At 41.0% G+C, this 20,657-nt stretch overlaps 1 protein-coding gene across 1 annotated transcript in view; it reads left to right on the forward strand.

Moving 5' to 3' along the window:
- ACBD6 (acyl-CoA binding domain containing 6) overlaps positions 1-20,657 on the forward strand; it is a 100,439-nt gene that overhangs the window by 24,919 nt on the left and 54,863 nt on the right. Inside the window, exons 4-5 of the mRNA XM_079981700.1 lie at positions 2,272-2,354; positions 15,027-15,132. Of these exons, the coding sequence (XP_079837826.1) occupies positions 2,272-2,354; positions 15,027-15,132 (189 nt within the window). The remainder of the gene's footprint in view (positions 1-2,271; positions 2,355-15,026; positions 15,133-20,657) is intronic.

Below are 20,657 nucleotides of genomic sequence, written 5' to 3' on the forward strand. Positions count from 1 at the left end.
TATACATTTGAGAAGGAATATACTATAGAGTGGGACATAGTACAATGCTGAAGCACATGGCTTGCATGCAGAAGGTCCCAGGTTCAGTCCTTGAAAAGTCCAATTACAGTGGTACCTCGGGATGTGAACGGGACCTGTTTTGGAGCCCCATTCACATCCTGAATGGAACGTAAGACGCAACGACACATCTGAGCTTGCGCGGGTCGCGTTTCGCCACTTCCGGCATGCGCGTGACGTCATTTTGAGCGACTGCGCGAGCGGCGAAACCCGGAAGTAACGCGCTCCGTTACTTCCAGGTCGCCGTGGAGCGCAACCCGAAAACACTCAACCTGAAGCACATTCGACTCAAGGTCAGAAGCACTGTTGGAGAGTGGCTTCCATTCAGAGCATACATGCCTGGCCTGGCCTGGTACAATAGGCAGTCCCCTATAGGTAAATGTAAAGGGACCCCTGACCATTAGGTCCAGTCGTGGCCGACTCTGGGGTTGCGGTGCTCATCTCGCTTTATTCGCCGAGGGAGCCGGCGTACAGCTTCTGGGTCATGTGGCCAGCAGTGCACGGAAACGCCATTTACCTTCCCGCCAAAGCGGTACCTATTTATCTACTTGCACTCTGATGTGCTTTCGAACTGCTAGGTTGGCAGGAGCTGGGACCGAGCAACGGGAGCTCACCCTATCGCAGGGATTCAAACTGCCGACCTTCTGATCGGCAAGCCCAAGGCTCTGTGGTTTAACCCACAGTGCCACTCGCGTCCCTTCAGCAGTCCCCTATACAGCTGCGTAATAATTTATATCTCTGAGGGCTTGTTTGTATGATGAATTATTCTTCAGTACCAAACTTGTAACTTGTTCATTCTTCGGTTTCTTTATACAATTGGGGGTTATTCAAGCTGATCAAGAGGGGGAAAGTGCATCTAGAACTTCTTACTCCATTTTACTTCTGAACAAGTAATCATACAACATTGCAGATTTGCAGAGATGGGCGCATAGGTCAGCATTAGAACTGACTGCAGGAACACAGTAACTTGATTTTCCAGAAGTAGCTGATTTGGGAATGTGGCTAAAATACTCATTTCTTTTGCTTTCAGCAAGCACCTTTGTTTGTTTGTTTGTTTGTTTGTTTGTTTGTTTGTTTGAATGTGTACACTGCCCCCTCATGGGGGGTGAAGCGGCGATCCCAGGAAGTGGCCTGTGCTGATTCAGGGCTCTCCTCTGGGCGCTGCCATTTTAATTCTTAAGGGAGAAATTTGAGGTAAAAAACTGGGGACGTATATTTAAGAAATATTTTTTAAAATAAAGGAAATTAAGATTTAAAAAATAAAAGATGGCTGTAGCGGCAGTGGGCCTCAAAAAAAAGAAAGAAAAAAAGAGGGGGGGTTGAATATTATTAAAATATATTTTCCAGCAAGATGGGGGAGGCATGCTGCACTCTCTTCTCTTCCGGGGTGTCCTCTATCGCGTGGCCTCCCTCTGGCCCCCGGCGTGCTCTTGGCACGCTAGCTGCCAGGGAGGTAGGCTCGAGTCGGGCCAGGGCTTGGCCGTGCGATTTGTCACGGCCTCCCTGGTACTCTCCTATCTCTCCTCTTTCCCTTTGGCGTCAGCGGCAACAGTGGCAACAATGGTCGGGGCTCCTTTTTTCTTTGGGTTGGCTCTGTTGGGCCATTGGCCAGGTATTCTCGGTCCCAGCTCAGCCAAGGTCGTTGCTGGGGGGCAGGTTCTGGCGGCTACCCCGGCTGACACACCAGGCACCCCCGCACTGCCTCCAGTGGCGGCGGCAGTTCTGGCGGCCTGGGAACCAACCAGGCAGCACAGTTGATGCTGGCTGCCATCAGGAGCTATGTGCCACCGTGGCACCCGCCATTTTTCCTTGCCTCATGTAAAATATTAAAGCAGTGTTCAACAAAATAAGCAATAAAACATAAAATCTAATAAAAAACAATACAAAATAGTTATAAACATGTATGGCTCAGCTTGAAAAAGTTTAAACAACTAGCCTGTCCGCACAAAATGTCAAGAGACATCTGAAAATTGGAATAAGGATGCCCACCTCACTGCTGGCTTAAGTGATGAAGTGAGTATAGCAAAGTAACTGTTTTCTGTTTGGGAACAATATTCCCACTTGTGTTCAAATAATTTCTATTTGAATATGCACAGAATATCACTGTTTCTATCAGTCTTTCTCCACCTTCTTCATGCAGTGGTGACTGTGCTTTCTTCTTGTGTTCTTTGTGTGACAGTTGGAGAACTGATATTTTAATGTTTGTTATTTCAGATAGCAGAAAAGAAAGGAAAGGAGGGAAAAGCTGGGTTTGGAGGCCCAGTTGTCAGCTCACTGTATCAAGAAGAAACCATCAGGTATATTTTCATGGCTTCATTTTCATTCCGTGTTTGTTTAGAATAGCAACAAAAACGATAGTGCCTCTCCAGTCAGATAATAAATGGCAGGAACGAACTTTCTAGGCTCCCTAATAATTTAAATCAGTAGCTGTCGGTATTGCTGCCAGGTACTATTTTTTCCCTGGTGTGAAATGTTTGGGGAGGGTGAGTGTATGTTTCTGTGTTTCAATTACTGTTCAATTTTTTAATACTTACCAAAAACCTTTTACGTTATTTCCCTGGAAAATACTGGATAGGTACTGTAAGGAAGTTAACATTGGGACTCCATTTTCATTTATAAGCTGTATTCAAAAGCCTTTTTGCACCTGAATGTTAATAGCTAATGCTCCAGCTGAGAGTAATTCCCACTAATATTGTTGAATTTACTTCTGATTGAACACATGGTGGTTTGTGTTGCAATCTCATTTAGCAGAACTGTTGTTTTAAAGTTTATGGTTGAAGATGCACAATCAATATTGCCGGCCAAAGTGAATAAAGGTAACATATTTTAAAACTTACAATGAAAAATTAAGGTTACTAATTGAGGTCAGCATTAGAAATAAAAATGTAAAAGGAACTAAACTGAGAAATCTGTGTTGATGCTATATCAGTGGTGTCCAAACTTTTTTCAAAGAGGGCCAGATTTGATGAAGTGAAGGGCCATGAGGGCCAACCGAAGGGCCAGTAAGCTTTTTTTAGGTTTGATGTTGTTGAGGTTTTTTTTTAGGATTTTACCTCAGGAAATAAACTGCAACAGGGGTCAGATTAAACCGACCAGTGGGCCAAATTCTGCCCCCAAAACAGACTTTGGACATGCCTGTGCTATATGAAAGTTGTGGTGAAGTAAGGGATGCCAGGAAATGGAAGATCTAGAATAATCAAATTATAGAGTTGAAAGAGTGACCCCAAGGGTAAACTAGTTCAACCCCCTGCAGTGCAGGAATCTCAGAATGTGGTGCCCCATCCAATGTGAAAACATACTGGAGTTCTTACAGAAGTATCAGTGTTGCTAGCACACAAAACACACATGTTGTTTTGAACTAACAAAGGCAAAATAGCGGCACAGTCAACTGACTTATTTTTTTTTAGCTGGTTAATCGCTCCCTTTTCTATCCTCCTAAATGTGAATTGCCTCCAAAATTCACCATTGAAACATTATGTGCAACACCTTTTCACAGGTAGTGGTAGAAATAGCACAATAATGGGAAAAACCTTGAAACACCATTGCAACATTATTACAATAAAAAAACTTATTCATTAGCTTCATGTTTTGATTCGTCTTGCAGATGTCTCAGGCTTATTTACTTCAAGACCACTTCTGTGGAGTCCAAGGATTGATAGCTAGCCCTTTAAGTACAGATCAATGTGCATTTAATGATTTTAGCAAATGGAGATATTGTGAGGAAGGGCAACTGTTGAAGAGGGTACTATGAATATTGAAGGAAGGTGGCCTGGTGTGTATGATCCATGTTCTGATATATTCTAATGGTAATAGTATGAATGGAACCATTAATATCTTTATGAGAGTTTCCCCTTTATTTCCAGATCTTCGTTACATTTATTTTCTTGAAGTTGTAATATAAATGTTGAAAAACAAGGGAAGAACAACTGCAGATAATTTTATAAAGATGGTCCTACACCATTGTATGTAAAAACTGAGAGCCAGATTTAAATGGGTGGATGAAGGATGAAATTTTGGGGTGACTGGAGTTCTTCTGCAGTCATGTGCTCAGCGATTTTTCTTCAGGCTAGAAGATTTTCAGTCTAAGCAGTAATAGGAGGGTTCATCCACAGCAAAATATGTTCACTTGAGTGTGTTGTATATTTGAAGCAACTGCTTACGTATAGTAAAATCTAGGCCATCTTTCCATAATAGAAAATTTAATACCCCCGTACCATTACAAACACATTCTACCAGTCTTAATCAAATGCTTTTAGACTGCAATCCTTTGGGCCGTGGAAGAATAGTCAATGGAACGGGAGAAATTCACATCTCTGAAGTGGACAGTGGAATTCAGGCTTGAACTTGACCAGGTATAGAACAAAGCAATTTTACTGCCTTCAGATTTTTCCACATCTCCTAGGATTGCAGCCTTAGTGAGCTACAGAAGGCATGATCTGAACTGCATGTGATTGTATCCACTTCAAACTGACTGTCAGCTTCTGAAGCTTAAACTAGTTGAAGTGGCATATATGGCAAGAGGCCACATTGAACAACTCCAGCTTGAACTACAGTGCCCAGAGCAGACCAGAGAGCAATTATTTTGGAAAGTTTCTCACAAATGTGTCATAAGAGGTTGCAGATGTGGCTAAAATTAGGTGGCCTTAGCCATGTACCATGTGAAACAATCCCCTGAACACTCCTAATTTGTCCCACTGCCCAGTCATCCGGACTTCTATCACCCAGTGTTCTGATCACAACAAAGTGACTTTTTTCAATTATCTATTCTGTAGCTGTAGATCATGATTGTACATTTAAGTAAGCAGGCCCATCAACAGTATTCTTGGGCACTGTAGCTTCAAAATGAGAAAATGGGAAGATTGGCTAAGACTCAGGATCATCTATCTGGCTGTCCTTTTGTCAAGAAGCAAACTTAGCATCCACTAGAGTAAGATATTTGACTCACAAGAACAACAGAGAGTATTAGATTTATTGTGCCATAAACTTTCATGAATTAGAGCCCACTGCCTCAAACATAAAAGTGTTATTTTTAGTTGTCTTTACACAGCCCCACAAAGGAATTGTTAACAGTGGGTCCAAAAGGCAGTGAAAAGCCAAAGGTAAAAGTTAGTTACCGTAGTTACCGTATATACTTGAGTATAAACCGTCATTTTCAGCACATTTTTTATGCTGAAAACCCCCCCTGGACGTATAGTTGAGTAAGGTGGGCAGTGGCGGCGGAGGGACGAACGGCCCGAAAGGAGCCCTTTCTCACCGCTGGTTCCGCCACTGCCACCCACCTCTTGCAAGGGCAGGCACAGGAGCTGCGGTTGGGAGAGGTGCTAAGCTGTGCTGTGCCTCTCCCAACCGTGGCTCCTATGCCTGCTCTTGTGAGTGGCAGAGGTGGTGGCGGTGGGACGAGTTGCCTGAAAGGAGCCTTTTTGGGCTGCTGCTGCTTCCTCCTCCACTATCTTTGCCACTGTCAGCGGCGGCGGAGGAGGAACGAGCAGCCCGAAAGCAGCCCTTTCAGGCTGCTTGTTCTTCCTCGGCCGCTGCCACCACCACCACCAGGTTTGTGGTGTGGTGAACTGACTTATACTTGAGTCAGTAAGTTTCCCCAGTTTTTTGTGCTAAAATTAGGTGCCTCGGCTTATATTCGGGTCGGCTTATACTCGAGTATATACGGTAGTTAGTTTTTTGAATTTATACTTCACTTCCCACAACAGAATGTCCCACAGCAATTTACAGGAATAATTTACAGAAACAAAATGCTGTAATACAGTAAAAAGACATAAAAATATTTATAAACATAATCAGAAAAACATCCAATCATTGGTGGTTCCAAAATGCCCAGGAAAACAAAAATGTTTTTGTCTGGCACAAGAATGCTGAACCAGTTGCCTCCCATGTAGGCCTCCCAGTTTTATGCAGTGCTAAACTGTATGCAAGAACAGATGAATGACTATTCACAGCAGTAAAAATGGGACAAAATGCCATCTTCCTAGCTTTGCTATACTAATACCTTTTAGTGGGAGTGCAATCTTTGGGGCTGTTTCTGATGGTGGTTTTGTACTAGCAGAAAGCACTTTTGTGCACGCAAGACAGACCATCTGGTTTTCACTAATCTCCCCTACCTATATGCACCCATTTTCTATTGTGAACCACCTTGGGATCTTTGGATGAAAGGCAGGATGATGATGATGATGATGATGATATCACACTGTTCCAGAGAGTCATGCAGCCTTCGGGAGCATTTTGGGCAGTGCAAAGCATTGTAGGGGGAGTAGGGGAAAATCAAGTGCCCTATCTTGTAGAAGTCAAAGTGCTTTTAGTTACCACAAAACCACTATAGGATATACAGTGGTGCCCTGCAAGACGAATGCCTCACAAGACGAAAAACCCGCTAGACGAAAGGGTTTTCCGTTTTGGAGGTGCTTCGCAAGACGAATTTCCCTATGGGCTTGCTTCGCATGACGAAAATGTCTTGCGAGTTTTTCCGACTTTCCCCCCTTTTTCTAAGCCGCTTATCCGCTAAGCCGCTAAAAGCCGCTAATAGCGCTAATCCGCTAAGCCGCTAATGGGCTTGCTTCGCAAGACGAAAAAACCGCTAGACGAAGAGACTCGCGGAACGGATTCTTTTCGTCTTGCGAGGCACCACTGTAATATAACCCATGCTCTTTAACTTTAGTAAGCTACCTGAAAAATACCACCCCTCAAGCTCCTTTGATCCTATCTCATTTCTTTCTGGTTAAGTGTCACATGAAGCCCTTGAGATGTTGAACTCATGAACCAAACGTAAAAATTATGTGAACCATATCATATTGACATGTTATTCTTTTGCCACCTTTTCACTACTGGATGCTAAGCTTCAAGTAGTTTTAGCTCCATAATCCTATAAACAAAATAAAAGACAGGATTTGGATTAGTTCTAAACCAGTTAAAGTATATATTATTTGTATGTATTGTATTTTCATCATATGCCATCTACCCCGATATTTTTGTGTAGGCCTCTGGGTGCTGTTCGAAACCAAATGCCCTTTCATTTTTAGCTTTTGGATTCATACTACCCAGATAAACTGATTTTTAAACCAAAATCACTAAACTAAAATACTAGTTTCTTGCCCACAAAAACATTGGTGGTTGCTTGCTAATTTCTGGTCTCAGCATCAAGCCTCAATATCAGTAATGCTCTCTTTGCCCCATTTATAATGACCTCAAAAAGTAGGTATTTCCCCCACTATTTTTCTAATTTGTTTTGATAGCTTGAAGAAGTTGATAGAGGTTAAGTGTAGGTTTTAATGTGTTTATATTAAATTAACACTTCATTTCAAACTTAGTTATTTTAAAACAAATTCACTATAGTTTTAAAAATATGTCTCTGATTTAAATCAGAACTCAGTGTTCTTTTTCAAATTACCCGTTTTTATTTTCCTTGATAGGTCTGGCATGAGAGATGAGACATGTGAGAGAAAACTGTTAAATGATTAATACTGGGAATAAAGAGAAGCCAAAATTTGTTGTGTTAGTTGTAAGATTTTGAACTAGTGACATAATGTTTTTTCAAGGGGCCAACCTCTTTAAAAATATTTGAGGTTTGCAGTATGCATGTATTCGCCACCTATTTGGTTGTTCAATTCTCACTTTGATATTTATATCAAATCAAATGTTAACTATTAAACAACCAATTAAAATAGTTCAAAAATACATTAATTTTCTGATCAGAGAACTGGCATAGTGTAATGGAAAAGAGTATGTGCTGCTTTCAGATCTCACACCAGCGAAATCTCCAATGAAGTAGCAAGGCTGGCTACTGAATGTTTTTGTGTATGTCATACACTTTGAAAACACTAAAGCACTGTGCCTAATAAAGATATTAATACCTCACCCAGCCCCAATATTTTTCAGTCCCACCTGACTCTTGGTTCTTCTGTCTACCATTGCCCTGCATGCTAAGTTCTGAGCAACATCCACCATTGCATGAAGCCAGCCCCCCACCCATCTGCTCCAGAGTAGATCTTCTGGGCATGCCAGGAGCTGTGGGGGGAAGGAAAAATCATTCCACCAGCAGTGTCGTTTCCACTGGCAAATGGATGCTGTTGGATTTTACCCTCTATTTCAAATTTTGCTGAACCTTAATGAAAGGAAACACAAACAAACTGCTGAAAATGCCTCTCTGTGATGGCGTCTGGATTTGGTGCCCTGAGGGAATGAATTATGTAATATTGTAGAAAAGTCATCTGTCCAATAATCTGTAAGCAGGGTGTGTGTGTGTATGTGTGTGTAAGTGTAAAACCAGCTAAACTGCTATAGAAATTAGGCTATAGTTCTATGTACTTTCACTTGGAGATAAGTCTCATTGAACTCAACAGTACTTACTTCCAAGTATCCATTTGTAGGAATGTGCTGATACCTGCAGACTACTGGCTCATAATGAACTTTAATCGGACCATTGATACTAAATATGTTGCCTGCTCCTGATTTTTGGGGTGTGTGTGTGTGTTTTTCCCACTCAACTTCAAATAAAATAAGATGTTTTTCAATATAATGTACCCTTTCTCTCTTTCTGAAAAACAGCAACCTATGTCTAAACAATGCAAGTAACAACAGTGTCTGCTCACCAGGAGCTGCATACAGATACAAAACACCCACCCACCCTCTCACTCACTCTGTATTTAATGACTAAACACCCTTGTAAACTGTGCAGAAATATAGCAATGTGCTTTAGCTAGGTGGCAACTGTTTTTAAGCAGTGTTTTTGTTAAGTTGGATATTGCAAATTTGAGAAATGATTAGTAGAATGTGAAAACTTGAACAAAACTGATCAAAAATGATTTTTTTTAAAGTGGTCCTTTTAGGTAGAAGTACTAAAGGAACAGATTAAAAAGTAAAGGATAGTTTTTTGCAGCAGCATGAAGAGGGAACTGTAATGATCTCCTTCCTTGTTTTGGGAATGCTACAGGGAACTAAACTGCCAAGAAATGATGGGCTATTGTCTCTTCCCTCTCCTCACAATCTTCTCCAGCATTTTTGATAGTCCCTATCATATTTTGTAGTCTGATGCCATGTAATCTATCAGAATTTTATTAATCCCATTAACAGAGGCAGCCATCTGGCCAACTCTGAGCTAGACTAGTACTGAACTGGAATGATTGATGGCTCTGGAATTGATTAGTTGATCTGAGAGACAAATGAACTGTTTTGGCAGAAAATACCAGAGGTCACTGCGTGTGGTCAGGCGCAAAGGCCTGCAGAATTTTAAAGAGCAGCTTTTTCCATACAGTTGTAAACTTCACCTAAAACTAACAGATTCCAGAAACAACAATGATTGAAGCTTGCAATTCTATACATCGTTACTTGGGAGTAAGTTCCACTGAACTCAGTGAGACTTCTGAGTGTACCTGTTTAGGATTGTGCTATAAAACTTCAACTGATTGTTAAGTATGTTAAGACAAATTCCATGATTTTGTCAAGAATATACAGTTTTTTTTCCTTGGCAGTGGCTTGGCTCAGATATGTAAGCACCAATTCTGACCATAGTTACACATGCCTCAGTTATGAGGTGGGTAACTTTCATGCTTGCAGGATCAACCTGTGTTTTTCAGTAGAACCGCTGGAGCCAAGGGCATAACACTGAAAAATTTTGAATTGAGGGATTTGTTTTTGAACATCAGAACTGAACTCTCTGTCCTTCCATGCAAAAATCCACTTGTGGTTAACACCCCCATCAGGTTTCTTCATTTCAGTAATGCAATTTAAGGAGGAATAATTTTGTTAATAAACAACTGAGAGTCAGAAATTCTTGCCAGTCAACTGGAAATTTCTGAGAGATCTACCCAGTAGATCCCAGTCTGTCTTCTGCCCACCCCTGCCTTAGTTTGGTCTTGGTGGGATTACTGCAACACATATTGTGTGGGGTTGCCTCTCAAGCGTGTTCAGAAAATACAGTTACTCTAGAATGCTGCAGGCATACTCTTGAGCAGAACTGGTTATTGCAACTCATTTGCTAAAACAGTTTTACTACATTCTGATCCTGTTTCTGAGCACAATTCAAATTGCTGGGTATAGCTCTAAATAATTTTGGGACCACTTCCTCCAGTAGGAATCTACTTAGGCATCAAGGGATAGATTGCAGCTCATGGTTTGTCTGGTGGAGGGAAAACATGGCTTAACTCACAACAGTACGCAGCAAAGAGACTACAATCTCCTGCGCATATTTGCACATTCAATTAGCATTATGTTTGAACTAAGCCTTTGTATATAGAATGCACTTATGTGGAAGAGCAGGGAAATGCTCTCCTTTTTAAAGAAAAAAAGGTTAGCGTGAGTGATTTCCATAGCTGTTAACTTTTCCCTTTTCTTGCGAGGAATCCTATTCAAAATAAGGGAATTTCCCTTAAAGGGAAACGTTGACAGCTATGGTGATGTCACAGACATTTGGTAAATATACCTGACAATTGAATAGTCATATTACACACACTATCAATTGTAGGACTTTTTGGTAGTAGCGGGGAGAAAATTTGATTTTGCTGTCAATTACAATTTGTGATTTAAGTGTTGGTAATTGTTACTTCCCCAGCAGCAGAGATGTAGCCCGAAGGAGAGAGATCTGTATCCCCATGGTCATAAGGTTGGGTGGGGCAGGAGTGGCAAAGGAATTTGTCAAGGAATTTGCCATTTGTAGAAGCCTTCAGGGGGTTTACTTGCATTCTTACTTTCTGAGAAGCACAGTGGATTTTTACTTTTCATTTTAACTGGATAGGCGCTAGAGTATTAACAAAGGCTACATTCCCTTGTGTTGTAAGAGTCAAAAAAACATGTTGCATTGAGGGGGGTGGTTATGCCATGACTTTTCAAATGCTTGGTAATCTTGAATTTTGTGCATACTTCTTTCATGCATGGGCAATTGGCTGACACATGTCTTGTTATGTCCTAGTTATTCTCTGAGGACAGCACAGAAGTGTGCAGGCAAGTGGGCAACACTTCCACCCTGGGGAACCAGACTGTTCAGAATAAACTTGAGTTATGGATTTATTCAGCTTGTAAAACCTCAGCTGGCATAAATAATTGAGAAAGCAAAGGTTTGTCTGCAGTGCATACCTCAGGGACACGTGCCTGCTTCTCTCCCTCCCACCTCCCTTTCTTATGAAAATGATCCCAGTTGCACTGATAGATAATAACAACACCAAGCAATTAAAAGCTATGGGTGGCTGGAGAGAGGAGAAAAGGTTCACTTAATGAGCTTTTCCTCTTCCTGTGCCCAGGAGAGCCTCAGAAGTGACGGGGCGATTAAACGAAGAGATAATTATAGATTATGTGAAGATGGGTCCCTTGGGGGTAAGAAGGCCTTGACATAAACAGTAACTGTTGCAACTGTGCCTTGGCTCCCATCTCTCTCTCTCTCTCTCTCTCTCTCTCTCTCTCTCTCTCTCTCTCTCTGCTTCATTGAGCTTCAGTACACTCAGTGGCACGGTGCCAAGCAAAAAGGCAAGGCCACCTGTTTGTGCCACATGGGCCTTGCTGGGCAAGGTAGGATCCTTCAACCAAATCTCCTTCTACCACAACAATTAGACAGGTCCAGAAAAAACATAGAGGGTAAAGTGATGGAGCATAACCACCCTCTCAGCTGTCTGTTTAGCTGCAAAGATGACACAACACAAAGGTAGGCAGACAGGGAAGATTCTGTGCACTGTTTCCAATGATGCAGAATAATCCCAGAGCCTTTTCTTTTAAAAGAGTAGAAATTTGAAAGACTCACTGGAAAATATGAGCTGCTTGTGGGGCAAGATAAAAAAAAAATGGGAAGACATTTCAGGGCTTTGTCCAGATAAACCGAGCATAAGCATCTTTTCTCCTCCACAAAAAAGTTCAAACTGCATAGACTATTTTAAAAAGCTTAAATAACTTTTCTAAATAGGAAGAGTTTCAATTGTTTAGTGAATTATCATCAAAGAAACAAGAGGCAGCCAGGATTGCTGTATTTCTCTTTTCACTAATGATCCTTCTGCTTCTGCCAGTTTTTTTAGTGCTAGTACCATTCAGTGTTTATTAAGTTTCAATTATATGTGTGCAAATTGGAGAACTGGGCCCAAACTAACAAAATTAATTTCATTAGGGACAAATGTGAGGTTTTGCACTTAGGCAGAAAGAACCAGCTGCACAAATATAAGATGGGGGACACCTGGCTTACTAGTAGTACATGTGTAAAGCATCTAAGGGGCTTAGCGGACCACAAGCTTAACATAAGTCAGTAGTGTGATGCAGCAGCAAAAAAAGTTAATGCTATTCTAGGCTGCATCAATAGACACATAGTGTTCAGATCAAGGGAAGCGCTCTACTCTGCCTTGGTCAGAGCACACCTGGAATACTGTTCTGGGTGCCACAATTTAAGAAGGATATTGACAAGCTGGAATGTGCAGAGGAGGGCAACCAAGATTTGATCATAAACCAACTTTATGAGGAGCTGTTGAAGGAGCTGGGTATGTTTAGCCTGGAAAAGAGGAGACTGAGAGGAGATCTGATAGCTATCTTGAAATATCTTAAGGGCTGTCACATGGAAGTTGGAGCAATTTTGTTTTCTCCTGCTCTGGAGTGTAGGACCAATGGCTTCAGTTTACAGGAAAGTAGATTCCGACTAAGCATCAGGAAGAACTTTCTGACAGTAGGAGCTGTTCAACAGTGCAATGGACTCCTTCGGGAGTCCATTCTTTATCTTTTTTTTTTAGCAAGAAAGCCTTCAGAAATATGATTTCCCCACTTACAACCTGCAGTAGTATATAGCACCCAATGTAGGTAAAAGGAAAGTGCATATGCTTAGGAGAAAGAGACCATTTTCACAGTGAGGAGTAGGTCAGAGGAAGTCTGTTCTGGCATTTTTTCTGCAGCAGGAGCCCAGTATCAGCACTTCACTTTCATTTTAAAAGTGCTACACTAGCAGAAGGGAAAGAGAAGAAATCCCTGAGTTCTGAAGAATGAATCATAATTCACAAAGCACATAAAGCTAAAGGAGTTAAGAAACAGCATAGGTGATGTGCCATTTGTTCTGTTTTTTTCTCACCTGTTTCTCAAGTGGTTTCTTGGAGGGATTGTTGCTTGCAAGATATAAAAGCCATCAATTATTGTATTGTTTTGTGTTTGAACTACAAAAGTGGTTATATTTTATTTGACCTCTTGATTAGTTTGTTATTGTTGGTATCCTGCATACTTCAATTTGTGAACTGTGAGATTAGTTCCATTATAACCTGGAACCCTTTTTAGCAGCACGATGAATTTGAAGTTGGCAGTGCTCCCATTGTAGCAAGCTTATCGTTGGCTGAGACTTCAGCTCTTAGTTTCTGCTTATGTTCCTGTGGACAAACAAGCTAAATACCATCAAATTGCACCAGAGTATTTGAAAATGAGGCAATAAAATGGGGGTGGGGAGTGAAAACATGTTAATTGTAGCATTGCTCCTATCCTTTGAAAACTAACACTGATGGTTAAGGGTGTTTTGTGGCTATCTTTCTGGTAGAACTGAATTTCTTTCCCCTTTGTAAGTCACTCAGGAAATGTTCAGTTCTAAGTGAGGTATTTTTTTTTTTTTTAGTTTAATTTGTTTTCTAAAGTGTGTATTGCTCTGAACCAGACTAGACTGTTTTCAAACATGTTTCATTGTGTAAACATGAAGGGTAGATATACATTCTGACGTGCTTTTAAGTCAGTGTCTTAGTTCCGTGTTTTGAGTTACTTTTGTGTTTCACAACTTGGAGAAGTTCAGATTAAGAGTGCTAAAGTATATCCACAAGATAAACCTGATCATACAGCAATGAAAGACTTTGACAGGGCACACTCAACATTTCCAGTTTGTATTGTACCTCTCTCATTATTTCATTCATATATTCCTCTTGTTTATCATCACCTTATTTTAAAAAGGCAAGGTAGCTTAGGTTAATTAGAGACTACCTGGCATATTGAGGCACACCAGAAAAGGGATGTGCGCATAGCAAAAGCCTTATTCATATCTCAGTTTAATAAGCCAAGGTATAATTGTCTGAATGTGGCCATAGGTTTCACAACAATGTTGGTTCAGTTTCATTGCCAGTTTGGTTTATGCTAACAGTAGTTTAGAAACCAAACCAACATTTGAGCTTACAAATGCACAACAAGCAAACTGTGGTTCAGACAAAGAATTGTCTACATTTGTTTTCTACCCTCTCAGCACTTGGCTTCAGAAACACTTTAACCACCCTAGTGCAACAGCTTGTGGAGCCTATTGTGCCTGCCAAACTTTGGTTTCTGATTCTAGTTCATTTGCTAACTGCAAACTATGGTTTGTTAGTTGAGACGCAACACCAAACCACATGTTATCTTCCCAAGCACTTCTGCCTTCCTTTCAAGCATCCTTTCGAGAAAATCTGGTTTGCTGCTCACCACTGAATGGTGATACTGAGACTATGTCCATTGGAGTCTTTGTTGGTGACCTTTTTCCACTAGCCCACTTTATATAAGTTATCTGTATCAGACTTACTACTTTTTTTTTGGGGGGGGGGTCTTCAGAAATAGGGAGAACAGACCCTGGTGTGTAAATAATGGATGGCAGAAGGAATATTCCATATTTATTTTGCTAAGAAATACTGTCAGCCCCAGTGCACTAATGTATATTAAAGTCTGTACATGTCAAATGGGGCTTTATAGAGATATATTAAGGGACAACTTTAGATACTAATTTATTATGAATTCGTGCACATTTTTCCTCATGGCTGAAATTGGTTTGTGTTGGTTTTCTTCATTCCTTGCGGGAGGTTAGCTTTCAGTATATTGTTTTAGTTATGTGTGATGCAGAGTGTATCCCAACCTGAATTATGCTGTTTGCATTCAAAGCACTGGAAATCTAGTACTCAGTAATGCTGAAATGATTGAATTGGTGGAAAAGCCGGGCATCTTATGTTTGTGTAGTTTCTGTGCGTTGCTCAGTAACAGTACACATTTGCTCACTCTCCCTTATGTCTTCTTAGGGAAGAAGATAAGAACATATTTGACTACTGCAGAGAAAACAACATTGACCATGTAACCAAAGCCATCCGATCAAAAAAAGTGGATGTGAACACGAAAGATGAGAAGGTATTGGGCCAGGGGAGGGATTAATCTGTCTTAAAGGCTGGTATGTCAAATTAATGTCTCCTCATTTCTCTAATCCTTCCTTGCAGCTGCTATATCTCTGCTGCAGTGTGTCTGACCAGACATCTGTTAGTGGAAGAATTGTCCAACTCTGCCACTCCTAAGCAACAATTACCTGACACATGCTTGGACTTGGACTTTTGAATGTGATAACAGTTACAGCAGGTCAGAGATAGGCTGGTGTTTAAAGCAAAAAACAAAACAAAACACAAAACCCCAAATGGCACCCCTCTTCCTCTTAATTAACATGGGGCACATGCCCTGGGGAAATTCTCTAGCGCAATCTTAATTGAAATGAATAGTTAATTTTAATGTGGCTGGCACAGGAAAGAAATTTGGTGGATTGTCCCTATGGATTTAATCTGTCTGCTTCCCACTCCACCTCTTAATGGCACCCAAAAACTTTCCAAAGAGGCCACATACCCTATAGATGAGCCCTCTCTGGACTGATGGCAAAGATAGTGGGAGCTTAATTGAATAATCGTACTCTTCAAGAAATACCTGATAAAGCAGTGGTGTAAATAGGAGTACCCTGTAATGTTTTTCATTGGCAATAGCTCCACATATGGAACACTCACTCTTATTAACTAAACTGTATTTGGACACCCTTTGCTGCCCTTCTGTATCTGTGCAGCAGACATTCACATCACTTGACCATAGGCTATTTGTGAACATGATTTTGCTGGTGTGGCTAAAATCAGTCTGGATTATGTGGGATGTACTTCATACAAATGACTTGCTTTATGGAGGGGTACCCATATTGTTCATGACTTCAACATCAATTGTGTTTCCATTGTGACATATGAAATGGGCCTTAGAAATGATGGAGCAGCAGCTCATTCATTGCCAGTGAAGTGTCTTTATACCTTTGCCAAAAGAGGGGCAGCTCTTTCACTTGTCATCTAAAGGAGTTTTAGGGTAAAATATATGTCAGCTATGTTCCCTGAAAACTTATTTTTACAATAAAGTGCTATATTATGGTCTGGCATGCTGAAGTGCTTCAGGCTTCTGTGAGCCATACCTTTGTATGTGTACACACCCACCCTCTACCCAATGTAACTTTGTCAGAAGGAACAAGCGGATTATGTTTCTAGCATTTTTTGTAGTGCCAGAAATTCTCCTTCTTGCCATGCCTTCACAATGAGAAGTAAAAATTCAACAGTGCATTTTATGCATACTGGGATTTTCCTCTGCTTTCTCTCTACTGAGGTTCAGCTTCATACAGAGAAATAAATTTTGTTTAGTGAGTTAGGTCCAGGCTTTACCTTCCTGGACCTAACTTTCAGTGGAGGGATCCTACTGGTGGAAGTGGAGAAGGTGATCATTGTCAATTTCCCCCTTCCTCTACAGCACCTAATGCCACTTCCCACACTGTTCCTCAGGGTCCCTCAACTTTCTGAAATGTACTTCCCATTGTTGGAAGCAAAGTCTGGATCCAAGCCAAAGATAAAACCAGATAGGATGGCTGTAAGTTATCTCTTGCTCTGCACTGGTTGGAGAAGGGGATGTATTATATTTTGGTCTGCACTAATAACTCAGTAGCAGTGTTAAGAGAATTGTTATTACCGGAGCTGGACCTCAGTGTCCATGATGGCCATAGAGTGATGGGCATGGAGAAGCTCCTTCACATATACTGGGCCGAGGCCATTTAAGGCTTTAAAGCTCAGCACCAACACTCGCAAAGCTCCTTTTTAAAGGCTTGAGAGTTTCCCAGATAGTAAATATCTGGCGCGTAAAAGGTCAGACAAAATAAAACCTGTTTGACTTGCTGGTTATGATCTTTGCCCACTGACTATTTGTCCTGCTTTTGGCCTGTAACATGTAGTCTCTCAGCATATTGTGTTGCAGTGAACAGATGAAGTGCTTACGCATTCATAGACTGAGACGCCACAAATTCAGTTGGGTTCTCATGTAGCTCTAAGCAGATTTCTGCCCTTTGAGCCATGACATTCCCGGCTGGGGTTCTGAATGCTGATGGCATGGCTTTTTATTATTAATCAGGAACTCATATGAATTAATTTGATGAAAGCAGGGGAGGGAGTTTAAAATTCAAGACTAGAAACTCATCCTCGATGAAGTGAACTGAAACATCTGTGTGTTTCTACAGTACATTGTTCAGCTCTATCAGTATTGCCAGAGGTCACAGGTTGTTTAGCCATATAAGATAAATTTGTATAAATTGCAAGTCCAGGAATGGTTTGTGATTATTTTCTGGTGATCAGTAGTAATAAACTAGAAGTGAACTTTCTGATATCTATAGCAATAAATTAGTAATCCAAGCCACTTCTAGGCTACTGTTAGAGGCATACGACTTTCTGGAATATCTGCTTCTAGAAAGATAGGGTATTCTTCAGTTAATGAATTCATTATATGCCCTATTCTTATCAAAGATGAAAACAACAGGTTCTTTCACACTTTTATTATCAAACCGTCAGCATCATTGCAACTCTTCTCATTACTTTTCCCAAGTCAATGACTGTACGTGGAGGCTTCTTACATGACTTGGCCATAGAAAAGATTTATGTATAGTGTTACCTCGGGTTACATACGCTTCAGGTTACAGACTCTGCTAACCCAGAAATAGTACCATGGGTTAAGAAGTTTGCTTCAGGATGAGAACAGAAATTGTGCTCCGGCCGCACGGCGGCAGCAGGAGGCCCCATTAGCTAAAGTGGTGCTTCAGGTTAAGAACAGTTTCAGATTAAGAACAGACCTCCGGAATGAGTTAAGTACTTAACCCGAGGTACCACTGTATAGATATGAAATGCACTTTTAGTAGTACAGTGGTACCTCGGGTTAAGTACTCCTTTTCAAACCCAGGCAGCCTTTGGGAAGGTGGTGGGGAAGGTGCTCAAATCCCCTCAAGAGCATCCGACCTCCCGAAGGCTTTGGGAAGGAGGTGCCAGGGCCCTTGGGCACAAGCTGATAGAAAAACAGCACTGTTAAAACAATGCCAAAATAGCTCTTAAGCAGGGCTGGAAGGAATTCATACAGATGTGGGGGGATTTCATGCTGTTCAAAAAGGGTTCCTTGAGGATTATACCCTCTCTGCAGTCATGGGGAAAGGTTTTGAAATTGCAGATGTCCCACCCTCCCAGTCCCAAATTAGGCGAAATCACCTTCCTTTTGAAGGAAATGTGCCCTGTGCCCCACCCAGGCTGCAAATAGAGGCTGCTGTATGAGAGCATATGCACAACAACTTTGGGCAGTTTCCCCCAAAGAAAGCTCGAACAACTCTTGCAGGTATGTGCCCGCCCCTGGTGCCGGTTGGGTATGCTCTGCCACTGTGAGCAATCACATTCACACATGGACACATGCTCTCTCTTGCAGCCCCAGGTAGAATCAGCTGCCTTCGCCTGCTCCTCTCCGTACATTCCTCGGATTTGAAGGTGCCAGGTCAGGTGTTTGCTTTGTGGTTCTCTTATCCACCCCATCCCTTCCTCTTTGCCAGGAAAGGCCTCTTATTTTAATTTTTTCATTTGTGGGGGAAGCTGTTCAGAGCAGGAAATAAAATGCAGCATCTCTGATCTTTCAACGGGCACTGACTAGCCGAGAGGAAGCCATGAAGAAACTGCTAGTAAAAACTCATTGCAAAGAGTGCACTTTTTGCCATGCGCATTACATTCACCAGCAAACACTTTTTTTGGTTTCAAGGTTCTGAAAATTGAGGTGCACATTAGATTTGATTGTGCACTAGACTCGAGTAAATACAGTAATTTTATTTAAGCAATAACTACAAATATGCCCAGTGTTGGAGGTGAAACTGGTATAACTTTGACACCTGAGATGTATGTTTTTAGGACCCACCTTTTTTGTGATTGTAAGTTGTTTTAAACTATTTTCAGTATTGTATTTTAAATTGTAACCGAGTCAGTTGGGCAGGGTACAAATAATAAAATGATTGTTGTAAACTGCCATACAGCGTAAGTTGGGGCGGGTAATAAATTAATATAACAAAAACAATTATACAATTTTTTATAGTAAATTAAAATATTTGTTGTATGTAAGCTTTGAAAAAGTATGTAGATCTCAGTATTTTCATGCAGATAAAAAAAAATACCAGTAGTTTTCCCAAAAAAAGTTCAGAAAATACCATCCCTATAATGTAATTGAGCAGCAGTAACTTTGACTATTTTTTGTTAAACTTAATAATGTTTAATTCATGTTCAGTATTGAATTTACGAACAGTCATCAGTTTCCCTTTACATTGATGCAGAAGATGTAAGGTAACTTAGATCCGGAAGCAAGAGGAGTTGGGAGTTGGTGCTGTAGTTAAAAACAAAAACAGTTTCCCATGTCATAGGCATAATATGCTTGGTATGCTACCATACTGCAAGCCTGTTTCATGTTTTATATTTTTGAAAGTACTTTTCTGACATCAAGTCCTAACTAAGAATGTTGCTTATTTAGTAATCCAGTCAGATGCAGTAGCAATGCTATCAGCATCACTACCTTTGAATCTTGCCTCCCAAGTTATTTGCAGCAGTGTGGATTGCCTGTAACAATATTTTAATACACTGCTTTAAAAAGCATTTCACTCACTGTGCTGAAAGAAAATATTTAATAAGAAATGTTTGCATTTCTTCCCATGTTTTCCAGTGCTTTTCAGAGCCAGAGGAGGAACAAAAAAGATCTATTTTTCTATTCCCCCCCCCCCCCCGTGGGTGCATCAAGGTAACTGGACGTAATATTGCAGCAGTGAATACAGTATTTCTACTGAATGAGCCTTTTAGTTAGTCTTTGCTATGCTGTCTCTTTCTGTCTGAATTAAGAACAGTTCCTATACATGTTGCCTTCAGGCACATACATGTTTGACAGCAGGCAATTCTTTTCTTAGCCTCCCCACTTGCTTTGTTTGTGACTAGACCTGTGACATGCAGCAAAGCAAAATTTATGTGCTGTTCACTTGAGAAACTGCTATACAGGCTGGCCAAGTGAGGCATGGAAGATTTAATAGGCAGGGTCACTGTACTTGGGATTAGATTTATGCATTTTTATTCCAGATCATTTAGAGCGTAAGAAGTATCCTCATTCTTTTGCACCTAAAACGTGTTCTCCATGAGAAAAGAACAAAATAGTAATGGACATCCGGAATATATTTTGGGCTGGGCTGGGCTGGGTATATGATGTAATTCCTTGAAAATGAGGGAAACCAGCAGAATGTGATATTGGGAACAGAAGTCGGCTTCCTGTGAATCTTAGCATTTGCATTTTTTGCCTCGATACCTGTGAAAATATGCTTGAAAGTTTGTTGGTACAGTGGTGCCCCGCAAGACAAATGCCTCGCAAGACGAAAAACCCGCTAGATGAAAGGGTTTACCGTTTTGGAAGTGCTTCGCAAAACGAATTTCCTATGGGCTTGCTTCGCAAGACGAAAATGTCTTGCGAGTTTTTCCGACTTTTTTCCTCCCCCCCCCTTTTTTCTAAGCCGCTAATCCGCTTATCTGCTTATCCACTAAGCCGATAAG

This window comes from Podarcis cretensis (genome assembly GCF_951804945.1).
Source record: "Podarcis cretensis genome assembly, chromosome: 6".
Taxonomy (NCBI): Eukaryota; Metazoa; Chordata; class Lepidosauria; order Squamata; family Lacertidae; genus Podarcis; species Podarcis cretensis.